Genomic DNA, 24,897 nt, shown 5'->3' with positions numbered 1-24,897 from the left:
ACACACACACGTACATCCCTTCACCCACACATATGGTATGAGGGAGTGGATTGAATAAATACAGAGTTACCTGATAGGATGGGTGGTGGACTGAGAGAAAGGCTTTTATGATCACAGCTGACGTAATATAGATTTGATTGGTTATGATGATAACAAGGCGAGGTGACCGAAACCAGAAAACGTCTCCCGAAACGAGAACAGTGTGGGGCCAGTGACACAAAACACAGATGCAGTTAACAGTACTGTATCAATCTGTTAGTAGCTCGTGTAGATTAAGAATGAAAGAAGATAGCCCCAAGGGTTTTAGTTGATTCCAAGAGATTAAACCCAACAAAGACCAATGACAAAACACTAGATTTAATTATCCCCTTTTATTCACAGTGCAAGACATAAGAAGTCAACAGTATGTTCTTTTAATGAGATTTATGTCAGTTATCCCCATCCCTCTATCTTTATATGATGATATGAAGACATAGCTATGAGTAAGAGTCTTTCCCCTTCATACTGTACATTCTGGGTGTATCACCGCAGTGTGTCACAGTACACTTTAATCTCTTGGTAACCAAATTAAAACATTCTGCCCATTGGTTAGATTCCTCCGCATAGATTTGCCAGCGGGCCTTGGCGATGCAGACATGCCTGACAGAATGTGTTGTCTTCAGACGAGCGTCTTAGCAGAAACCGGATAAATACACAATAATGAAGCCTAGCAATGTGGTTGCTAACTAAAACCTGGAAACCTAATCTATGGTCCATTGTACTGGGGAAAAGAAAAACACACAGATTCCAAACATAAGAAATCTCCCTGGCAACCTGAACAAAGAGCAGGCTGAGCATAGATCATCCAGTGTGATCCTGGACAAGGCTGGCCAATGGACTGCCTATCTAAAATTACCAATGCCAAGCGCAAACATTTACAGTAGTGTAATGTGTAAATGGGTGTTAAAGCAGATGGTGGTGACAGAAATCAGGCCCTGCCACACAACTACTGGGAAGTCAAAGCCTAATTTAGCATCGACATACAGTAGGCAGTAGCCCACTACTTCCTGCTATTCTCCATCCAACACACAGACCTTTCCCTCCGTCAGGCCCATTGGTAGCTCTGAGGTGTCGGTTAAATGCCACTTGATTTTACACCCTCTAAGTCAGCCTTTCTTAAAGTAGGGGTCACGACCCAAAGTGGGAGGAATTGCAGGAAATTAGCTGTAAAACTGAAATGTTTTCCTCTCTGCCCCATTGCAAAATGAGCAGAACTGCATGAAATGTTTTAGAAATTTGCTAAATGTCCTCTCCGGCACATGGCATGATTTGTAGAATTGCAGAAAACTTGCTTTAAAACCGTGAAATTTTCTCTACGCCCCATGGCAACATTTGAAATGACTGAACACGGAATTTCTCATTTGGGTCCCAGGCTGAAAAAGTTTAAGAACCCCTGCTCTAAGTCATGGGCTACAAACATCTGTTGTGAGAGGTGAGAACAATTGACAACAATTGAGAACAGTTGAGAACAATTGAGAACAGTTGAGGACAATTGAGAACAGTTGAGAACAGTTGAGAATAGACTGGATGTCAAATCAACAACAAACCCATATCAAAATGATATTGGATGTAAAATCAACAGACTACAGACTCAACAGACTAGTCAGCAGACTTCGCACTATACAACACTTCCTAAAAACACCAATAGTAAATCTAGCCACATCCCCAATACTGCTGCCATGCAAACAGCCATACAATGGACACCATGATATCCAAGGCAACAGAGTGGAAACCGAGGGAGAGGTGAGAGTATCGGCTGATAAGTTAAAGCAATGACAGAGTTATCCGATCACTTCTCTCTCAGCACTGCAACAATGACAAAACTTCAACACAATGGTGTGTGTGTGTTTGTGGTTGTGTGTGCGTGTTTGTGATGACCTTTCCACAGTTCCCCCCTCTCATTCAAATGCTTCCGTCCTGGAAAAGTCGCTTGAAAACAATCACTGACGTCTCATTTAGATCCACATCAGACAGATTGGCTTGGATCACAGAGTCGGCTCTCTACGGCTGGAGTCACTCTGCTACATCCCGACACATTTTGTGCATGATGTGGGTAACCCATACACCATGAGAGTGTGGCCATGTAGGAAACTTGAAGATCCCTTCCCAGACAGGTCGACATGAACATGAGTAGATGTAGCTACTGGGGAGCCTTGACGGCGTCATAAAACACCCCCTGCCTACCTGTCACTGGACTCAGGAGGAAGCTCCGGACCTAAGTCACAATTCCCCAGGCAAGAATATCACGCCTGACACACACTCACACACTCACATGCACATATGCAGGCACGCACACACCTCGCACGCACGCACGCATGCACACACGCACGCGCACACACACACACAGGTTTTCATCAAACACGCACACAGAGACTATCCTGTGTCTTACAAAGGCATCTGAGGTTTGTGTCCCTGAGTACAATACTTCCACCACGGCTAATTCAGACTCAGATTCAGACTCAGACTCAGATTCAGACATAGACTCAGACTCAGATTCAGACTCAGACTCAGATTCAGAGTGCTTACAGTAATAGTCACATGTACCGGGTTGCAGGTGTGATTGCAGGGTTCAGTGAAAATGTTAGGCTTCGAGCTCCAACATGCAGGACTAAGTGAAATAAAATAATGAAAACGGTCCTAAAAAAGCAGAGTAGAAATAGCATTATATACATATATGACAACTGTGACAGTGATGAATAAATACATGTCCATCGGTGTGGAGGCAGAGTACAGACTGTTGAAGGGGTGGGGTGGAATGACCACAGAGAAAGAAAACAGAGGGAGAAGCATGACCATAGAGGGGGACCAAGTGAAATAAAAAACAATAACAATTGTACTCAAAAAAGTCATAATATACATATTAACAACTGCGACATTGATGCTTCTGCGTGCATTATTACTTCCGTATACACGTCATCATAGTTGCTGTAGTTTCATAAGCAACATAAAACTAAACTGGTGCGGAATTAAACAACTCGCACGGGGAAGTTCTGTGTGGGTTTCAATATCCCTGTTATCAGAGGGGGCTGGTGGGAGGAGCTATAGGAGGACGGCTCATTGTAATAGCTGGAATGGAATGAATGGAACGGTATCAAATACATCAAACATATGGAGACCACATGTTAGACTCTGTTCCAGTAATTCCATTCCAGCCATTACAATGAGCCCGTCCTCCTATAGCTCCTCCCACCAGCCTCCTCTGACTGCCATTTCCTTTAAAGTTCCACATTCTTTTATTTTATTATTATTATTTATTTTTTTACATTATTAAACATCAGGACTGGCACGTAGTCCAACTACCGCTCATTTGAATCTTTATCTTCACTAACTTATTACCAGGAACTACTGGTAATGTTGTATTGAATAAAGCGTACCAAACCAGAAGAGACAGTGTATAGGTAGGGTGCAGTACAGTACAGTGTAGATTATGTAAACGGTATATTGCAGGACAGTCAGAAGCCCTCTTTGAGGTATTAACCTAGTGTTACAGCCAGATCATCTCAGGAAGACACAATGGGATGATGGGGTTAAATCAGACCCCCCAGAGGTCAAAGGACACCGATAGAACTTCACCATAGGGGACCACACACCCAGGAAGAGCTCATCTTTTTTGTAAAGTGTATTGAGACATGTGAAATGCACTGCAAATAAAACTTGACTTATAACATAGACAAAAGGGTCCAGTTTGGGTTGGACCAGATTCACATCAAGTCACTGCAACAGTGTATACATTAGTGTCATACAGTGGTCACTCCCAGGGTCATACTGCACGTCACACACACACACAGTGAAGTAAACATCGACAGACTCACAAACAGAAAGAATAAAATATGGTCACAGTCTGTCACCCAGCCACACCCTCACCCTCCCCTTCCCACACAGGAAGAAAAGGGAACAGCATCGAGCGGAGGCTGAGGGACTCGCACGCCACCGCTAAGCAGTGTGGGAGTGTGTCCGTTGCCAGGAGACATCCGTTGCCAGCTGTCAAAGTTCTGATGGCCACACTACAAATCACTGAGGGAGAGAGACAAAGAGACAGAGAGAGAGAAGGGGGAGAGAGGAGAGAGAGAAAGAGGGACAGAGAGAGAGAGACAGAGAGAGAGAGACTCCACACCGATGACGCTCGTCTGTCATCCCAGCACCACACTTCACAGGCTTTCTTTTCATGTGGCACAATGGTACTCCTGTGAACTGCCCCTTTATGAATTCAACCGACTGCCAGGTAAACAATTACCTTGTTGCCCCCTCAACCCCAACCCCCACAGACTCTACTCGGTAATGGACTTCAAGACAACCTGTGTCCCAAATTGCATCCTATTCCCTACATAGTGCACTCCCTGCATAGTGCCTCAGGGGCCCTGGTCAAAAGTAGTGCACTACACAGGGATTAAGGGTGTCATTTGGGACGTAATCCCAGTCTGGAGTCAGCAGATGACAGTGCTCGGGGAGGGAAGAACGGGTTTAAATAGACAGGAGGAGTCATGACGGTTCCGGAAACCTGCCTCCAGTAGACACTTTCAGTCACTTGGAGTTTCCACGGAAACATGCCCAGCTTACGGGTGGGGATTAGGGAAGTGCGTTCCTGAAATAGCTTTTATCACATCTACCAGCACTGTGAGAAACACAGACCTGATTACGGAATGCTCACAGAAAAACGGAGAAAGAGAAAGAAAGAAAGGAGAGAGAGAGAGAGAGCGAGAGAGAGAGAGAAAGACAAAGAGAGAAAGAAATATGGGCCATCGGGTTAGTGACTGACCCCACAGAGACTGATAACGAAAGGATTTTCTAATTAGCGCCATCACAGTAATGTGACGTCCCTTCAGAGTTGATTACTGTAGTCTAGTCTGTCTGTCCATGCTGTTCACTGTTTACAAATGCTAATAGGAATAACAGTTACTAACAGCGCTCACAAATGACATACCAAACACTCTGAAACGATCGGGGGTGTAATAGCATGGATAACATCTCAGAGCATAACATGTAAAATAACAACATGTACATGACATAGGACTAGTAATGTAGGACTTCAGTCCATGCTAATTAGAATGAGGCTAGAATGATTAGAATGAGGCTAATGAGGTTGACATTTCTAACATACTGCTTTATGACCTGCAGGAGCAATGCTTGTAGGGGCTCTGTAGGGAATGTTCCCCTTCTTACATCAAACACAACACACACACACACACACGCACAAACACACACAAACACACACACACACACACACACACACACACACACACACACACACACACACACACACACACACACACACACACACACACACACACACACACACACACACACACACACACACACACACACACACACACAAACAGTAGTAGCAAGCAGGTCAGTTTGCTTCAGCTTCCCCTGGTGTAGTGAGTCTATCTGCCCTTTGGGCCCTGTCCATTTCTCTGTTACCACGGCTGCGACATCAAAGCAGGGTAGCTGACGCCAGTTCACCAGAGGTGACCCTATCTCACGGAAATGAGGAGGAGCTTTCATCTCCACCTCTTACAGACCAACCACTGCCATATCCCTGTGTCTGCTATTCTGTCTCTCTGTGTCTCTCTGTATCTCTCTGTGTCTCTCTGTGTCTCTCTCTCTCTCTCTCTCTCTCTCTCTCTCTCTCTCTCTCTCTCTCTCTCTCTCTCTCTCTCTCTCTCTCTCTCTCTCTCTCTCTCTCTCTCTCTCTCTCTCTCTCTCTCTCTCTCTCTCTCTCTCTCTCTCTCTCTCATTGAAGAGGTGCCTCATCCAGGTAATAGACCTTGCTGAAACCTCTTCCCTCGGATATGGGGGATATAAACCTTCTTCGTCCTTCTGCTTAGCCTGGCGTTTGTGAAGCAACTTTGGGTCCTTGAAAAGCACTATATAAATACATTTTACATTTAAGTCATTTAGCAGACGCTCTTATCCAGAGCAACTTACAAATTGGTGCATTCACCTTATGATATCCAGTGGAACAACCACTTTACAATAGTGCATCTAACTCTTTTAAGGGGGGGGGGGGGGGGGGGTTAGAAGGATTACTTTATCCTATCCTAGGTATTCCTTAAATACCATTCATTATTAAGGTTGCTGATGCCGCTGCACTCTCTCTGTGACAAAGATTCCTCACATAGTTATACACGCTGCTTGGGGGACAGATTCCTAATTAGTCTAATCAGCTGAACATGTCCATGGTCAATGGAAGGAATGAGAATGGTCCTATCTCCCTGCATTCATCCAATATCATGACTGTGAAGTCTACTGTGCATAGTTGCTCATGGGAAAGTCACAGTCACAGCTTGTGACAGCGTATACCGCATCTTACACTCTTCAAATCAACAGGACAATAGACAGGCATTGTCATAACTGGGTAAAGCAGGTAGCCTGGCGGGTAGGAGCGTTGGGCCAGTAACCGAAAGGCTGCAGGATTGAATCCCCGAGCTGACAAGGTAAAAATTGTCGTTCTGCCCCTGAGCTAGACAGTTAACGCACTGTTCCCCGAGTGCCGAAGACGTGGATGTCGATTAAGGCAGCCCTCCGCACCTCTCTGATTCAGAGGGGTTGGGTTGAATGAGGAATGAGGTATCCCCTTTCCCTAAAGGTCTTGTCTGTGAGATTACATCTAGGGAATCAACAGGTTTCCTAATTCCCGAAAGACAACTTCACACTGTTCTCAAATCAAAGTTTATTTGTCGCGTACACATATTAGCAGATGCTAAAGCAGGCGCAGCTAAATGCTTTTGTTCCATGGTCCAACAGTGCAGTAAATGTCTAACAGTACAATACTAATACAGAATTATAAAGTGGGGGGTTCGAGCCCTGAATGCTGATTGGCTGACAGCCCGTATCAGCCCGTATATCACGGGTATGACAAAACATGTATTTTTACTCCTCTAATTACGTTGGTAACCAGTTTATAATAGTAATAAGGCACCTCGGGGGTTTGTGGTATATGGCCAATATAACACGGCTACGGGCTGTATTCAGGCACTCCGCGATGCGTCGTGTGTATGAACAGCCCTTAGCCGCGGTATATTGGTCATATACCACACCTCCTCGGGCCTTATTGCTTAAATAACCCCCCCCCCCCCCCCCAAAAAAAAAAAAGAAGAAACAAGAGATTAAGAAATATCAGAACAAGCAATGTCAGAGTCCGGGATATACACGGGTTACGGGACGAGCAGAGGCTTGAATTTTGTTTCAGACAGGGCGTGTTTGAGATTGCTCAATTTGTTCACAATGCCTGGAGGAGAAGGAGAAATGTCCTGTTTGACTAGATGGTAGCTGTACTGGCCATCGTCTGTCTGGGGTAGGGCCTGCCTGACACAAACACACAAACACACACACGCACACGCAACATCACTCACAGGCACAAAGACACACACACTGACAGAAGAAAGGCAGTCACACAGCTAGAGGGTCTTGTACTGATTTGTCAACACCGGGCCCCACAGCAGGACTCATTACTATGGGTGGCATGGAAGGACACACAGAGCACAGTACTACTTTCTCTATTAGGGAAAGATCAGAAGGTTTAAGTTGCAGTCATTGTTTATTCTCGTGTCTTTTTCTTCATCGTTACCTCAGTTGATTTATTTACATGCTTATCTCCCGTGGTCTCTCTCTCTCAGTGACCTCCCTACCTTCAGCTTGACCCGTGGCTTGCCCTAGTTGTAAGACTTAAGGGGAGGTGAGTTGTGTGTGTCTACGTCCCCCTCCCTATATCCTATATCAGCACAGAGGGCTCGTCCAGCCTTGACTATCTGTAGGTAACAGATGGTTCCCTAGTGCAGCTAGCGCTCCTCGCTCACTGGGCCTCTGCTCTGCGCACATATCATATCCTATTAAAGCTCGGCCAGCACATGCTTTCCAATTACAGAGTGAGATTTACAGCCCCTAATCCAACTCAGCGAGAGGGAGGAAAGAGGAGGGGGGAGAGGTGATAAGATGAAAGACAAGATGAAAGAAAGAAAGAAGAAGAAGAAGCAAGAGTGTCTATGAAAAGGGGAGTGCAGGCAGCAAGAGAGAGAGAGAGAGAGATTGTGGGTAAAGACTGGGCGGTATAGTGAGGAGAAAGGAGACAGTACCAAACCCATGTCACACTCACTGTACCCTATTTACCCTGACCTCGGCATAGTGATCACTCGTTGATATCTGGGCTTCATCACACTTAAAAGGGAGGACTGATGAATGTGTGTGTGTCTCCTCGCTCTGTCCACCCCATCCATTACCTCCTGTATAGACCCTGCATGCTCTGCACATATAATATCATGACTAACCACCAGACTATGAAGCTGCTGACATGAAGAATGTATGTGGTCAGAGAGGAAAGAGACAGGGTTAAGAAGGGGAGGAGAAGAGACACTGAACATGCTCTTTCTTATCGGGGACACACGCTGGACGATGGAGTCCATGGCGCCAGACTCAGGGGAAGAGGTGATCGACCCTCAGGAGCTCTTTCATATGTATCTTTTTACTGCTGCCTGCCTGCCTGCCTCACACACACACACACACACACACACACACACACACACACACACACACACACACACACACACACACACACACACACACACACACACACACACACACACACACACACACACACACACACACACACACACACTCAGTCATGCTTCTCGTACAAGCCTCCTTCAGTTCAGAGCCAAGCTCTCTCCCTGAGTTACAGAGTCCTTAAACACATAACAAGTGATCGAACTATAAAAACAGCTTGCAGGGACCAGGGGACCAGCAAGGACTGAGCCACATGACAGTGGCTTCCTTAAGGCCTCTGATGGTAACCTTTGACCTTAAATATGGCCTTCCCTATAGGGCAGGGATAGGCAACTTTGATGGGGGTGAGGGCCACAAAAAATCTGAACTCATCATGAGGCACTAGCCTAAGCGATTTTGCCATGGGGCGGAGAGAAGATTTTACAATGTTCTAACAAATTTCATTTTGCAAAGGAACGGTGAAACAAATTAGCATTTTTACAGCTTATTTCCTGCAATTCTGCACATTTTGCCATAGGGGGAGAGAAATGTTTGCTGTTTTTTAATATGATATATGAGTGAGTGACAAACAAAATCAATGGGGGTCCCCTGGTCGGAAATACGACCATGACGTTTACAAAGCTGGATGCTAGACTAACTTACCAATCTACATTTTTTTTGCTGACATTGGCTATTTGAGTGACTGTCAGTGACAGACATAACATAAGAGAAAAACTGCTGATCCACAACCAAATGTCTAAATTGCACCTAGTGTATTCTACTATTTTAACTCGCGACAGTACATTGAGATCCCGACTCAGGTCCTACATTTTTTTATAATAATTGATCCGTGGGCCAACAAAAGCGGGCACGCCAGTTGCCCATCCCTGCTATAGTTGGCAACGTGATAAAGCAACCCCAGAGCAGCCCTAATTAAGAGACTGCGACCAATAGAATCAACTTCCGTACAGGGCAGCAGGGCTAAGCAGCAGCATGGCTGAGCCTATAGGCTCATTAAGATTCCACAGTACACTTCACCAGTGTTGCAGGCTAAAAGAGTATAGAAGAGAGAGTACAGAAAGAGCTGAACTTCTTTGAATGGTTAAGATGTGTGTCACAACCAGCCAGAGAGCAGTGGAACCAATGACTCAGTCTTCAGTAAGTCTTGGCTTCCATTTGGAGAGTTTTGGGGAACCCCCTGCTAAGAGTCTAAGATAGCCACTAGTTTTTAAGTATTAGTACTGTACATATGAAAAGAGATCTATCAGAGCCTTCTTAAATAATGGTTTCTTACCTTACATAATAATGGATAGAAAAACACTTACACTATATATACTAATGATGATGACACCCCTTCAAATTAGTTCATTCCGCTATTCCAGCCACACCCGTTAATGACAGGTGTATAAAATCGAGCACACAGCCATGCAATCGTCATAGACAAACATTGGCAGTTGAATGGCCTTACTGAAGAGCTCTGTGACTTTCAACGTGGCACCGTCATAGGATGCCACCTTTCCAACAAATCAGTTAGTCAAATTTCTGCCCTGCTAGAGCTCCCCCGGTCAACTGTAAGTGCTGTTATTGTGAAGTGGAACATCTAGGAGCAGCAACGGCTGAGCCGCGAAGTGGTAGGCCGCACAAGCTCACAGAACGGGACTGCCGAGTGCTAAAGTGCATAGCGCGTAACAATTGTTTGTCCTCGTTTGCAACACTCACAACCGAGTTCGAAACTGCCTCTGGAAGCAACGTCAGCACAAGAACTGTTCGTTGGGAGCTTCATGAAGTGGGTTTCCATGGCCAAGCAGCCGCACACAAGCCTAAGATCACAATGCACAATGCCAATTGTCGGCTGATGTGGTGTAAAGCTCGCTGCCATTGGACTCTGGAGCAGTGGAAACGCATTCTCTGGAGTGATGAATCACGCTTCACCATCTGGCATTCCGACAGACGAATCTTGGTTTGGCGGATGCCAGGAAAACGCTATCTGTCCCAATGCATAGTGCCAACTGTAAAGTTTGGTGGAAGAGGAATGATGGTCTGGGGCTGTTTTTCATTGTTCGGTCTAGGTCCCTTAGTTCCAGCTACAGCATACAATGACATTCTAGACGATTCTGTGCTTCCAACTTTGTGGCAACAGTTTGGGGAAGGCCCTTTACTGTTTCAGCATCACAATGCCCCTGGGCACAAAGCGAGGTCTGTACAGAAATGGTTTGTCGAGATCGGTGTGGAAGTACTTGACTGGCCTGCACAGAACCCTGACCTCAAACCCATCGAACACCTTTGGGCTGAATTGGCACACGGACTGCGAGCCAGGCCTCATTGCCCAACATCAGTGCCCGACCTCACTAATGCTCTTGTGGCTGAATGGAAGCAAGTCCCCGCAGCAATGTTCCTACATCTAGTGGAAAGCCTTCCCAAAAGAGTGGCGGCTGTTATAGCAGAAAAGGGAGGACCAACTCCATATTAATGCCCATGATTTTAGAATGAGATGTTTGACGAACAGGTGTCCACATACTTTGGTCATGTAGTGTATTTGAAAATGTCGCTTAAGTGAATCTAGGGTAGGCTAGTGATGGTAAATATAGCCTAGTTTCAGTCTAAACACTGCATTGCTATCCACTTGGCAGCTTTAATGTTATTACATCGTTATTCCAGTGACATTGCAAACTTATGGGAACAAAAATATAAACACAGTCTATTGCAATATTTAGGCAAAAACGGGCAACGTTTGGAGATTGATTTAAATACCCTACAGAGCTCTGGATTTCCCTTGTATATCCTACACGAAATGGCACATGCTTTGACAAGTGTATTTTGAACAATATACCACCGAATGATCCATGCGTACATGGGCGTTTCAACAACAAGACATTATCCTATAAAACATTTAAATCAAGCTTACCTGTGACAACAATCCATAGGATGAAAAGTTGATGACAAAATAATGTCATGTTCACTCTGTGTATAACGGTTCGTCCGAGTTCAGATAATCAAGAAGAACAACAAGGTTTGTGCCCGGTAACGGTCTTGCTGGAGACGCAGTAACTTATTCCCTTCGTGCCTGACAGTGTCTGCCACAGGTGGGTCTCTCTTTGAGCCCGTTTAGAGGTCTCAGCAGTATTAAATGCTTAGTCCCTCCTCGTGGGGCGGGCCCTGCTGCCTCCCTCCAACAAGCTCCGTCACTGACAGTCCTGAGTGTCCTCTCGCCACAGGCGGGAAAGTAGATAAGGCGAGTGCGCCTAAGACCTAGGCCTGTGGTATTTTTGGCATTGTCTGGTGGTGATTAATATATTAATGTTTTTATATTACGGTATTTTAACTATTCAACCAACACTCACATTTGGCCAGTGTTGGCAAGTAAAACTTCGATGACGACAAATTGGATGACGACTAATATCCCCATCCCGAAGGAAACGGTTTGATAAGTTGAAGCTTGCCACATTTTTCATACAGGACTTGTTTATACAAATGGGCAATTAAACTTTAATAAATACAAAATTGCCTTTACTGAGCTATAACTGTAGGATAATGTTCCGGTTGGGGGGATTTTATGGCTGTATCTGATCAGATAACATGTCCATCACAACACGTGGCATTTGTTTGCATCTAGCAATATCAACCCAACTTATCAACATAAATATCTCTGGTTCCTGGACCATGTGAAGTATCAGTTTAGGCTAAATGTTGAGGCATTGTAATAGCCTACTGAAAGGACACTACACAAAAGGTGCTATCTAGAACCTAAAAGGGTTCTTCGAACCCATTTGAATAATTATTTTTGGTTCCAGGTAGAACCCTTATGGTTACAGGTAGAACCCTTTTGAGTTCCATGTAGAACCCTTTCCACAGAGGGTTCTATATGGAACACAAACGGGTTCTACCTGGAATCAAAAAGGGTTCTCCTATGGGGACAGCCGAAGAACCGTTTTGGAACTTTTTTTTTCTGAGTGTACCTAACCTTTTCTCTAATTTAATCAAATTAGCCTGAGCTGTTCTTGCTCTGCAGGTTTTATTGATCTGAAGACGTCAGACATTTGACAGCACAAAAACTGTCTCAAAGGGTAATGTATTCATTAATACGCACATATTTGATCTCGACACCAAACTTTCAGTTGCATCTCTTATCGTCAGATATTTGAGGAGTGCCAAGGATAACATACCTGCAGGCTAGCCTATGCAGTGTCCCCACTAGATATCAACGACAAACAGATACATCTTGCTTAATTAATGAAAGTCACTCGATGATAGGCATATCTGTCTGACAATGCCATTTTAATCGTTCCTTAGAGTTAAGCGATTATTACAAGTGAATTGATTGGATTCAATTTAATTTAATTTAATGGATTTGATTGTTTGCGCTGGTGTTAGAAAAAATAATCTCCAATCCATTGCCTAATCTCCAATCAAAATCACCAATTGGGCCATTTATACGCAGGCTAACGTATCCAGTCGACTAGTTTTTAAAAACCTCTGAAATTCAACATAAAGCTTGTGTTGTGTTTTATAAGGAGTTGCTCCCTCGTCTCATAGACTAGACGTCAGCGGGGTTTAGGTGGCTTAGGCTTTACAGTGAGTCAAATCGTGGGCACCGTCCGAGTGAACAAGAGACATCAGCATGTTATGCCATGGTGCACTTGACTGGCGGGCCTTGGGGTAATTACGCACGCTTAGGTATTCAAACAGATAAAGCAATATTGTGCAACACTCTTTGGTTTTTCTCTCACAGTCAGAGCCGGCCAGTATTATCACCACGCGCATGTAAAGCAGCAATGGAATTCAGTCACTTGGGTGACCAGGCAGAGGTCAATGGTTGGTATGAGGTAAACGCATCCAGGTTAATGATACTTCGTGCGTGGAGCGAGACTAACTGTGATCTTCCGATACAGACAAATAGACTGCTGGCGTCTCTTTGGAGTTCTCTCAGTTGCCATCAGTTTTCAGTTGTTTTCTCATCAGACTGTTGCATAATGGTGTTTTTTTTCTCCATTTAATAGCCTACAGGACTTGTTTTCGGATGTATGTTCCACTTCTATTTTCATTGGTGGTCTTATGCAAGCAATTGTCCAGTCAGAAGTTGTATATTCTTTGTGATGAGTCAGCCTGGTCTCATAGACTAGAAGTAACATATTAAACATAAATACGGAATACAGAAATACAGACAATTAGTATGATATGTTACATTTGGTATGGTTACATAAGACAGATGGTTACTTAAAGTGGAACTGACAGCGTTTTAACCACTTTGCAGATATAACACAAACAACTAAATTAACCGGAAGGTTGCTGGATCTAATCCCTGAGCTGACAAGGCAAAAATCTGTTGTTCTGCCCATGAGCAAGGCAGTTAACCCACTGTTCCCTGGGTGCCGAAGAGGTGGATGTCGATTAAGGAAGCCCCCCGCACCTCTCTGATTCAGAGGGGTTGGGTTAAAGGCGGAAGACACATTTCAGTTGAATACATTCAGTTGGACAACTGACTAGGTATCCTCTTTTTATTGTTGTATGTTCGATAAAATTGTGAAGCTCCCAAATGTAAGAGGACTCCCGTCGTATTCACATATTCGCTGAAATCCATTCAGGTGTATTTTGTGTCTTTTGGCGAATGCGTTCTAATGATCTAAAGTTGTGATGTTGCTACTGCCTGTAAACACAGTCCAGTTCAAAGATAACGAGGGCAGGCCTGTGGCAGTAGCATACAGGCCCACTGTAGCTCTGATTGGCTAAGGCGCACCGGTCTGCTTAGACTCCGGTCCTGGACAAGACAGATGTTTTTATTAGGTTTTATTTACTGCAGTGTTGATTCATTGTCCAAACGCATGGCGGCTTTCCCACTCTATAGTGCTATAGAATTTGCACTATGCGTCTTTCCCAAACATTCTATGAATTTATGAAAATGTGAAAATGCTTGTCAGAAAATATGAAAAAAGGTGTTAGATTCTTCCTGGGGGTGTATATGAACAGATTTTAACAAGATTTCAGGTTGCTAAAACGCTGCCACTTCCACTTTAAGGCAAAAATGAAAGTAGAACGGTTGGTCAGGGTGGATGGGTAGGAGTATAATGCTAGGAATATAGTTGGGTAGGCGTATAACCCAAATGTTGCATGTTCGAATCTCATCACGGGCAACTTTAGCATTTTAGCTAATTAGCAACTTTGTAACTACTTACTACTTTTTAGCTACTTTGCAACTACTTAGCATGTTAGCTAACCCTTCACCTAACCTTAACCCCTAACCCTTAGCCTAGCTAACGTTACCCACCTAGCCACACCGCTAACGTTAGCCACAAATTGGAATTTGTAACATATCATACGGTTTGGAAATTTGTAACACATTGTATGAATTTGCAATTCGTAACATATCATACGAAATGGATGATGGACATCCACAAATTAATACATACCCAGGGGTGAAAGTAAGCTGGAACGGTCCGGTACAGATTACATGCAAAATAAATAGTGGGAGTACTCTGTACCGGTAAACCATGAGCCTATCACAATAATTAAAACATAGATTCCAAGAAAACTGTAGGCTATTACACTATTTATCATTACTGCTTGTCAGTCGCATAAAACATTTGTGAATAGACTCAACAATAGCACTGAAATTTTGCCAAGGCAGAGATGAGTGGCCGAGACCCGGTGAACGCATCAATTCAAGTTACAAGACTTGTGTAGGCCTAATGAACGATTGTAAGTGGTGTCTTTAAATTAATCAAACGGCACTGTATGGATACCGGAATTATTTTAGTGTGGAGTACACTCTTATAAAAAAGGGTTCCAAATGGGCTCTTCGACTGTCCCCATAGAATAACCATTTTTTGTTCCAGTTAGAACTATTTGGGTTCCATGTAGAACCTCTGTGGAAATGGTTCTATGTGGATTTCAAAAGGGTTCTACTTGGAACCAAGAAGTGTTCTTTAAGGGGTTCTCCTATGGCAGGGTTCCCCAACTGGCAGCCATTGGGCTGAATTTAGCCTGTGGGTGGTTTTATTTGGCACCCAAAGTTTTCTGAGCAAAAATAAGAAAAAAAAGAATATTTTATTTAAATGTTTTATTGTTGGACTGTGAAAACACCAGGAGAGATTTTAATTTGAGAATTCTGTTCCCAAGTATTCCCACGTATTATAGAGAGACACGTGATCATACACAAATGTAAGCAAGGTTTGAAAATATTATGTTTTAGTTAAATATTATATCTGTTTGGGATTCTTGTAGTCAATTTGCAGTCAAATGATTTGTAATTATGTTCCAGCCACCCGACCATCCGCTCAAGAAAAAATCGTCCCGTGGCTGAATCTAATGGATGATCCCTGTCCTATGGGGACAACCAAAGAATCATGTTAGGTTCTAGATGGAACCTTTTTTTTCTAAGGTTGTAGCCTAATAGTTGGAATAGTAACTGAAGCTTGGAAAAGATGGCGCCGGAAGAAATAGTAGCTGTTTTACGGGCGCCTTATAACGAACCAGGGCGAGACGCAGATGTAGATGGTTTGAGTCTCTGATATTTATTATAATCCAAGGGGCAGGCAAGAGACAGGTCGTAGACAGGCAAAAGATCATAAACCAGGTCAGAGTTCAGGAGGTACAGAGTGGCAGGCAGGCTCGAGGTCAGGGCAGGTAGAATGGTCAGGCAGACGGGCTCAGAGTCAGGGCAAGGGTCAAAAACGGAGATAAGGAAAAAGCAGGAGCACAGAAAAACACGCTGGTTGACTTGACAAGACAAGACAAACTGGCAACAGACAAACACAGAACACAGCAATAAATACCCAGGGACTAATGGGGAAAACAGGTGACACTTGGAGATAGGTGGAGACAATCAAAAAGACAGGTGAAACAGATCAGGACGTGACACGCCTAACCAATTGTGCTATTATGTGGGGGTTTTTGCATTATTTGAAACTTATTTTGTACATAATGTTTCTGTCACCGTATCTTACGGCAAAAAAGAGCTTCTGGATATCAGGACAGTGATTACTCACCTCGGATTAGACAAAGATTTTTTCTTCAACAAGCAGGACGCACAGGATGTACTTTTTTTCCAAGAGAAAGAGACGCAGGTATAGAGGACACAGGGCGGGGTGCCTTGTAAGGATCCGCCAATGGCGAGTGGGAATTTTGCCCTTACCATCAGTATTACTTGCCAACGTACAATCATTGGACAATAAATTAGACGAGGTACGATCACGAATATTCTACCAACCGGACATCAAAAACTGTAATATATTATGTTTCACCGAATCATGGCTGAATGACGACATGGATAACATTTAGCTGGCGGGATATTCGCTGTACCGGCTAGATAGAACAGTAAACTCCGGTAAGATCACAAATGGGTCTTCCAAATGGACAATGACCCCAAGCATACTTCCAAAGTTGCGGCAAAATGGCTTAAGGACAACAAAGTCAAGGTATTGGAGTTAGCATCACAAAGACCTGACCTCAAACCTATAGAAAATGTGTGGGCAGAACTGAAAAAGCGTGTGCGAGCAAGGAGGCCTTACAACCCTGACTCAGTTACACCAGCTCTGTCAGGAGGAATGGGCCAAAATTCACCCAATTTATTGTGGGAAGCTTGTGGAAGGCTACCCGAAACGTGTGACCCAAGTTAAACTATTTAAAGGCAATGCCACCGAATACTAATTGAGTGTATGTAAACTTCTGACCCACTGGGAATGTGATGAAAGAAATAACAGCTGAAATAAATAATTCTCTCTACTATTATTCTGACATTTCTCATTCTTAAAATAAAGTGGTGATCCTAACTGACCTAAAACAGGGAGTTTTTACTAGGATTAAATGTCAGGAATTGTGAAAAACTGAGTTTAAATGTATTTGGCTAAGGTGTATGTAAACTTCCGTCTTCAACTGTACATACCCCAACCAGAAGCCATGGATTACAGTCAACATTCGCACTGAGCTAAAGGGTAGAGCTGGTGCTTTCAAGGTGCAGGACTCTAACCCGGAAGCTTATTAGAAATCCTGCTATGCCCTCCAACAAACCATCAAACAGGCAAAGCGCCAATACAGGACTAAGATTGAATCGTACTACACCGGCTCCAATGCTCATCGGATGTGGCAGAGCCTGCAAACTATTACAGACTACAAAGGGAAGCACAGCTGTGAGCTGCCCAGTGACACGAGCCTACCAGACGAGCTAAATCACTTCTATGCTCGCTTCGAGGCAAGCAACACTGAGGCATGCATGAGCGCATCAGCTGTTCCAGATGACTGTGTGACCACGGTCTCCGTAGAAAAACGTGAGTAAGACCTTTAAACATGTCAACATTCACAAGGCTGCTGGGCCAGACGGATTACCAGGACGTGTGCTCCAGGCATGTGCTGACCAACTGGCAAGTGTCTTCACTGACCTTTTCAACATGTCCCTGATTGAGTCTGTAATCCTAAATGTTTCAAGCAGCCCACCATAATCCCTGTGCCCAAGAACACTAAGGTAACCTGCCTAAATGACTACAGACCCGTAGCACTCACATCCGTAGCCATGAATTGATTTGAAAGGCTGGTAATGGCTCACATTAACACCATTATCCCAGAAACCCTAGACCCACTCCAATTTGCATACCGCTCAAACAGATCCACAGATGATGCAATCTCTATTGCACTCCACACTGCCCTTTCCCACCTGGACAAAAGGAACACCTACGTGAGAATGCTATTCATTGACTACAGCTCAGTGTTCAACACCATAGTGCACTCAAAGCTCATCACTAAACTAAGCATCCTGGGACTAAACACCTCCCTCTGCAACTGGATCCTGGACTTCCTGACGGGCCGCCCCCAGGTGGTGAGGGTAGTTAGCAACACATCTGCCACGCTGATCCTTAACACTGGAGCCCCTCAGGGGTGCGTGCTCAGTCCCCTCCTGTACTCCCTGTTCACCCACGACTGCATGGCCAGGCACGACTCCAACACCATCATTAAGTTTGCAGACGACACAACAGTGGTAGGCCTGATCACCGACAACGACAAGACAAGACGACAAGCCTATAAGGAGGAGGTCAGAGACCTGGCCAGGTGGTACCAGAATAACAACCTATCCCTCAACGTAATCAAGACAAAGGAGATGATTGTGGACTACAGGAAAAGGAGAACCGAGCACGCCCCCATTTTCATCAACGGGGCTGTAGTGGAGCAGGTTGAGAACTTCAAGTTCCTTGGTGTCCTCATCACTAACAAACTAGAATGGTCCAAGCACACCAAGACAGTTGTGAAGAGGGCATGACAAAACCTATTCCCCCTCAGGAGACTCAAAAGATTTGGCATGGGTCCTCAGATCCTCAAAAGGTTCCACAGCTGCAACATCGAGAGCATCCGGACTGGTTGCATCACTGCCTGGTATGGCAACTGCTCGGCCTCCAACCGCAAGGCACTACAGGGGGTAGTGCGTACGGCCCAGTACATCACTGGGGCTAAGCTTCCTGCCATCCAGGACCTCTACATCAGGCGGTGTCAGAGGAAGGCCCTAAAAATTGTAAACAACCCCAGCCACCCCAGGGGTCTTTGGTACGGCAACTGCATGGCAAGCGGTAGCGGAGCGCCAAGTCTAGAACCAAGAGGCTTCTCAACAGCTTTCACTCGTGTCGTCATCGTCGTCCCCGCCAACCCCTCTTTTACGCTGCTGCTACTCTCTGTTTATCATCTATGCACAGTCACTTTAACTATGCCTACATGTACATATTACCTCAATTAGCCTGACTAACCAGTGCCCCCACACATTGACTCTGTACCGGTACCACCTGTATATAGCCTCGCTACTGTTTTTTTCACTGTCATTTCTTTACTTATCTATTGTTTACGTAATACCTATTTTTTTACTTAAAAATTGCAATGTTGGTTAGGGCTGGTAAGTAAGCATTCGGCGCACGTGAAACTTTGATTTGATTTTAATGTCGGCCTCACATGTAGCCTATTATAATATTAACTCCTTCAGAATTAAGTATTCCTCACAGTAAAATGATTGTACCAAATCTTAATTTTGTCTCCAGAATAGATCTCTGGAAAATATGATTTCTTTGTTTCAGCATCTTGAGAGAATGCAAATGCGCTCTTAGGTACCTGTTGTGTAGCCTAAACTTTCTTTCAGCAACATAAAAGCTGACAGTATTTAATTTTCAACCACATAGAATATGCATCCAAGATTAACTGAAATACTATTAGAAACATGTCGGATCATTTTTACAGCTTTTCATTTCCTTAAAACGGGTCAAACTGATTGGCCATTTGGAAATCTCCCTGGTCCCTGAACGTCCTCACTATGTGAGAGAAGCAGAAATGAAGGATAAAACTTTACTGATGTCAACTACACTGAAAATATATATATAAATGCAACATGCAACAGTTTCATAGATTTTACTGAGTTATAGTTCATATAAGGAAATCAGTCAATTGAAATAAATTCATTAGGCCCTAATCTATGGATTTCACATGACTGGGCAAGGGTGCAGCCATGGCTGGGCCTGGGAGGACATAGGCCCACCCACTTGGGAGCCATGGCCACCCACTGGGGAGCCAGGCCCAGCCAATCAGAATTAGTTTTTCTCCACACAAGGGCTTTATTACAGACAGCAATACTCCTCAGCATCCCTCTCAGACGATCCCGCAGGTGAAGAAGCCGGATGTCGAGGTCCTGGGCTGGCGTTGATACTGCCAAATTCTCTAAAATTGCATTGGAGGCGGCTTATGCTAGAGAAATTCACATTAAATTCTCTGGCAATAGCTCTGGTGGGCATTCCTGCAGTCAGCATTCTAATTGCACGCTCCCTCAAAACATGAGACATCAGTGGTATTGTGTTGTGTGACAAAACTGCACATTTTAGAGTGGCCTTTTATTGTCCCCAGCGCAAAGTGCACCTGTGTAATTAATGATCATGCTGTTTAATCAGCTTCTTGATATGCCACACCTGTCAGGTGGATGGATTATCTTGGCAAAGGAGAAATGCTCACTAACAGGGATGTAAACAAATGTGTGTACAACATTTGAGAGAAATAATCTTTTTGTGCATGTGGAACATTTCTGGGATCTTTTTATTTCAGCTCATGACACGTGGGACCAACACTTTACATGTCACGTTCATATTTTTGTTCAGTATAGATTGTTGATGATGCATTGATCCTTCTATGAATTTATGACATTCTTGTGAGCAAGGCTTTATCGAGCATCAAATGACAAGAGAAGCTGCATGCATCTAATTATAGACAAATTGACTTACAAATAGTCTACCAATTGTCGAAAATGATAAGCAAAAAAAGATGTAAATGTGTGTTTAAAAAAAGGAATCCTGCACCGCCTGTCTTTCTGCCCTCCCTGAGTAACGTGCGCAGGTAGCCTACATGAAAACATCATGACTGGTTGTGTTTATACCACATTAAAAGGTAGACTAATACATTTTAAAAGTTCAATGACACATCTTTACTATTAGGCCCATGGAGATCCTATTAAATGAATAGGGCTTCACATGGGTTCCTGTGTGGCTCAGGTGGTAGAGCACGGCACTTGCAATGCCAGGGTTGTGGGTTTGATTCCCACGGGGGACAAATATGAACACGTATGCACTCACTACTCTAAGTTGCTCTGAATAAGAGTGTCTGCTAAATGTATTCATTGATTAGGCCCATAAAAAAATGGTGTGCAGACATAGGAGGTCCTTGTACTGGGAATAATATAATGCTACTTTCACCCTTGTCCATACCAAATGTAACATATCATACTAATTTCAGTCTCCCGGATTTACATTTACTATGTTACAACTACCCCGGAATCCTGTTTGGATGAGTCCCGTTCCATGAACAAGAGAGGCCTCTAATATAGAATATATCTATATATGAAGTCTCAAACTGATTGCACAAACCTTCCAGAACAATGGCAATTTTCATTGGATTTTCAAATATGCTTGCCCGTTTTAAAATAAATTGGCTATGTTGAGTTGAAGAACAGAATGTACAATGAAAGCACAGATCTCAAAATGACCCAATCTCAAATGATTTGTGTAGCCAAGCAACTATAAAGTTAGTAAAACGATTGTAAGTCATGACTAATTATCAAGGAAGTCATTACTCAGAAATGGGGTCAATAAAATGTACCACTATGTCATTGTTTTCCCAAGGAGTGGTCAATAGTTTTTTTTAAATGTCTCATACTGAGTTGTCTAAATGTTTAAATGTTTCAACTCTTCAGGAGTTGTCTAAAGCGCAACGAGATCTGGCAACCAGAATAGAGAACACACCCACCTACATCTATAGGTGAATGTCTCATTGAAAAGATCCAAGATTCAGCAGTTCTGACCATCATGTATCTGGGAGATCTCTCAGTCAGTTTCAGGACGAAAAGGTCAAAGGTCTCAATCTACATTTGGGCAAAATGTCCCTGAATCTACCGTACAGTACCATCCCCAAACCAACACCAGGCCCAGTCCTGGTTGAGGAAGAAGAGCCTGCAGCTCCAGACTGGACAAGCTCAGCTCTGGCCTTGGTCACTTTGAATGGAGTTCAACTTCCTCTCTCATTATTGTTTACTACTCAATATCCCCTATATATGTAGCCTTTCTCCTACACAACCCAGATCAAACTCTGTTGAGTTATCCAGTGCTTTGATTAGAAGAGAGAAACAAGCTGATAAAGTCTAAAAGAGAGAGAAAAAACTGGCAGGCCACTCTAGGCTTTCATCAAAACAGTGTTCAGAGGCCAAGGTTAAGTAAGTGCTTGGCCTCCTTGATGACCAGCCAAGAACACCTTGTCATTCCGCTCAGCACAAACTGGGAGTCAACCCCATTGATTTGAGCTTTAATACAAACAGGTATGTAAACTGTACATTTCCTTGTTGCTGCACCCCTATTGGCATTATGAGTTTCTTCCTGTACGTCTAATTTATGACAGGAAATGTGCAATGCGACTGCTTCCACGTATCAGATTGTTGACCAATGTGGGAGTATGATGGGATGACAGAGCCCACTGACTAAGCCACGTATCATGTCTGATTTGTTATACACGATTCATCCAAACACGCTCACACCTGATACAACTAACCCAGACATACGGTAACATGAGTCAATGTCAAACCACTGGTAAATGAACAAGGCACTCCTTCAAGGAGATATAAAGTAGAAAGCTTTTATCAAAGTTGACTACATATTCTTTCATGAGGGTGTAACAAAAGACAAACACATAGGCCAATACAGCATGGCAACATCAACACAGATATGAAATTGACTACATCACTGCTAAACACTGGTTTTGATTAAGAATTCAATAGCCAGAAGTAGGTAATTCACTCAGGTCATAAAAATTCATAGAAACATACTCTAAATATGTAGGCTAATCAAAGGTCAATTATCAAACACATATGGGCCTCCCGCGTATTGCAGTGGTTTGCTAGCTGTGCCACTAGAGGTTCTGGGTTCGAGTCCAGGCTCTGTCGCAGCCGGCCGCAACCGGGAGACCCATGGGGCGGCGCACAATTGACCCAGCATCGTCCGGGTTAGGGGAGGGTTTGGCCGGCAGGGATGTCCTTGTACCATCACGCAATAGTGACTACTGTGGCGGGCCGGGCACAGTGCATGCTGACACGGTCGCCAGGTGTACGGTGTTTTCTCTGACACATTGGTGCGGCTGGCTTCCGGGTTAAGTGGGCATTGTGTCAAGAAGCAGTGCGACTTGGCTTGGCTGGGTTGTGTTTCAGAGGACGCACGACTCTCGACCTTCGCCTCTCCCGAGTCCGTACGGGAGTTGCAGCGATGAGACAAGACTGTCACTACCAATTGGATACCACGAAAAAAAGAGTAAAAAAAATCTAATAAATCAACACATACTCCTACAGGTAAATGCAGAGAAATGGAATACATGGCAATGTTGTCTGACTAACCTGGGGAAGCACTTTAATTCCTCAAACAGTGTCTGAAGAGGAACTGACAAGGTGTCAACTCACCAGTGCTTAACCATGGGAGAGTGCAGCGCTTTTGAAAGTAGGCATCCTCGACAAGAGTGCAGCGCTTTTGAAAGTAGGCACACCAACATGATTGTTATTTTGACTCATAACCCGCCCGTTTAGGGTCATGAAACATTGTGTGGATGAAGGGCGGGTTCAATAAAATCAAATAAAACCATAAATGTATAGCCTAATTATATCTATAGGCTACATTTTGGGTTTTATTGTATTATTTTTAGGCTATCTGGCATTAGGGCTGTAAAAAAGGCTCTGCATGGTCAACCTGACATCTGCAGTGGCAGTACGGTATTTACTGTCCAATTTGTAAGTCGCTCTGGATAAGAGCGTCTGCTAAATGACTTAAATGTAAATGTAAATGTACTGTGATGCAGCCTATGCAGAAGTCAGAGCATTAAGAGCCAATTTATGCTCGATCCGAAAATGCGGACGGAGACTGTATGGAGGCACGCAGAGACCAAATTGAGTCATGCACCGCATTGCTGTGCGCCTCCTAAATTTTGAAACAAAGCAGAGGGCTCTGTATAGCTACGCATTGACATGATCGGTTGACGGTAGGTGGGGGCAGGAGGTCCTATATAAACTTCCTTCACAACAGCTCTGCGCTGCTCTGTGACGGGCAAGAAGTATGAATGTCCTGACTTCTGCAGCGCCTTTGAAGGGGAGTTTGTGTTTATACAGGACCTCCCGCCCCCCACATCATGTCAATGCGGAGCTATACAAAGCCCTCCGCATTGTTACAACATTTGGGAGGCGCACAGTGATGCGGTACGGAGCTCAATTTGGCCTCTGTGTGCCTTGCATCTTGAGAATGCAAATGCGCAATTAGTGCCTCTACCCCTATCTTGATCAGTATCATAAAAGCTGATATTTCAACCACTTAAAATATGCATCCAAGCCAAATTGAAATATCAGATATGTCGGGTCATTTTTCACAGCTTTCTATTTCCGTACAACTGGTCAAACTGATGTCATTTGGGGGAGCATTTTCTCCCCAGTGCCTAAATGTCTTTGCTTCATGAAAGAAGCAAAGATGACATTACCAATGTCAACTAGGTTGAAGCATTCTATCGATTTCTGAAATTCTGGTGAGCAAGGGTTTATTTAGTTTTCATGGGCAACTTAAAACAATGTAAAACATTAAGCCCTTTCCACTGAAGGTGAACGCTATGATCCCTTATTGATGTCACTTGTTAAATCCACTTCAAACCAGTGCAGATGAAGGGGAGGAGACAGGTTAAAGGCGAGACAAAAGATAAGTGCCTTTGAACGGGGTATGGTATTAGGTACCAGGCGCACCGGTTTGTGTCGAGAACTGCAAAGCTGCTGGGTTCACGCTCAACAGTTTCCTGTGTGTATAAAAAATGGTCCACCACCCAAAATACATCCAGCCAACTTGACACAACTGTGGGAAGCAT

At 44.0% G+C, this 24,897-nt stretch overlaps 1 protein-coding gene across 2 annotated transcripts in view; it reads right to left on the bottom strand.

Annotated features, from left to right (window-relative positions):
* LOC139579233 (uncharacterized) overlaps positions 1–11,598 on the bottom strand; it is a 22,602-nt gene extending 11,004 nt beyond the window's left edge. For both annotated transcript variants that reach the window (XM_071407711.1, XM_071407721.1), the window contains exon 1: positions 11,426–11,598. In XM_071407711.1, the coding sequence (XP_071263812.1) occupies positions 11,426–11,474 (49 nt within the window). In that variant the 5' untranslated portion in view covers positions 11,475–11,598. The remainder of the gene's footprint in view (positions 1–11,425) is intronic.
* Positions 11,599–24,897: the final 13,299 nt, after the last annotated feature.

The sequence above is a fragment of the Salvelinus alpinus genome, chromosome 1, assembly GCF_045679555.1.
Source record: "Salvelinus alpinus chromosome 1, SLU_Salpinus.1, whole genome shotgun sequence".
NCBI classification, from domain to species: domain Eukaryota; kingdom Metazoa; phylum Chordata; class Actinopteri; order Salmoniformes; family Salmonidae; genus Salvelinus; species Salvelinus alpinus.
This window is presented reverse-complemented; position numbering and strand designations above follow the sequence as displayed.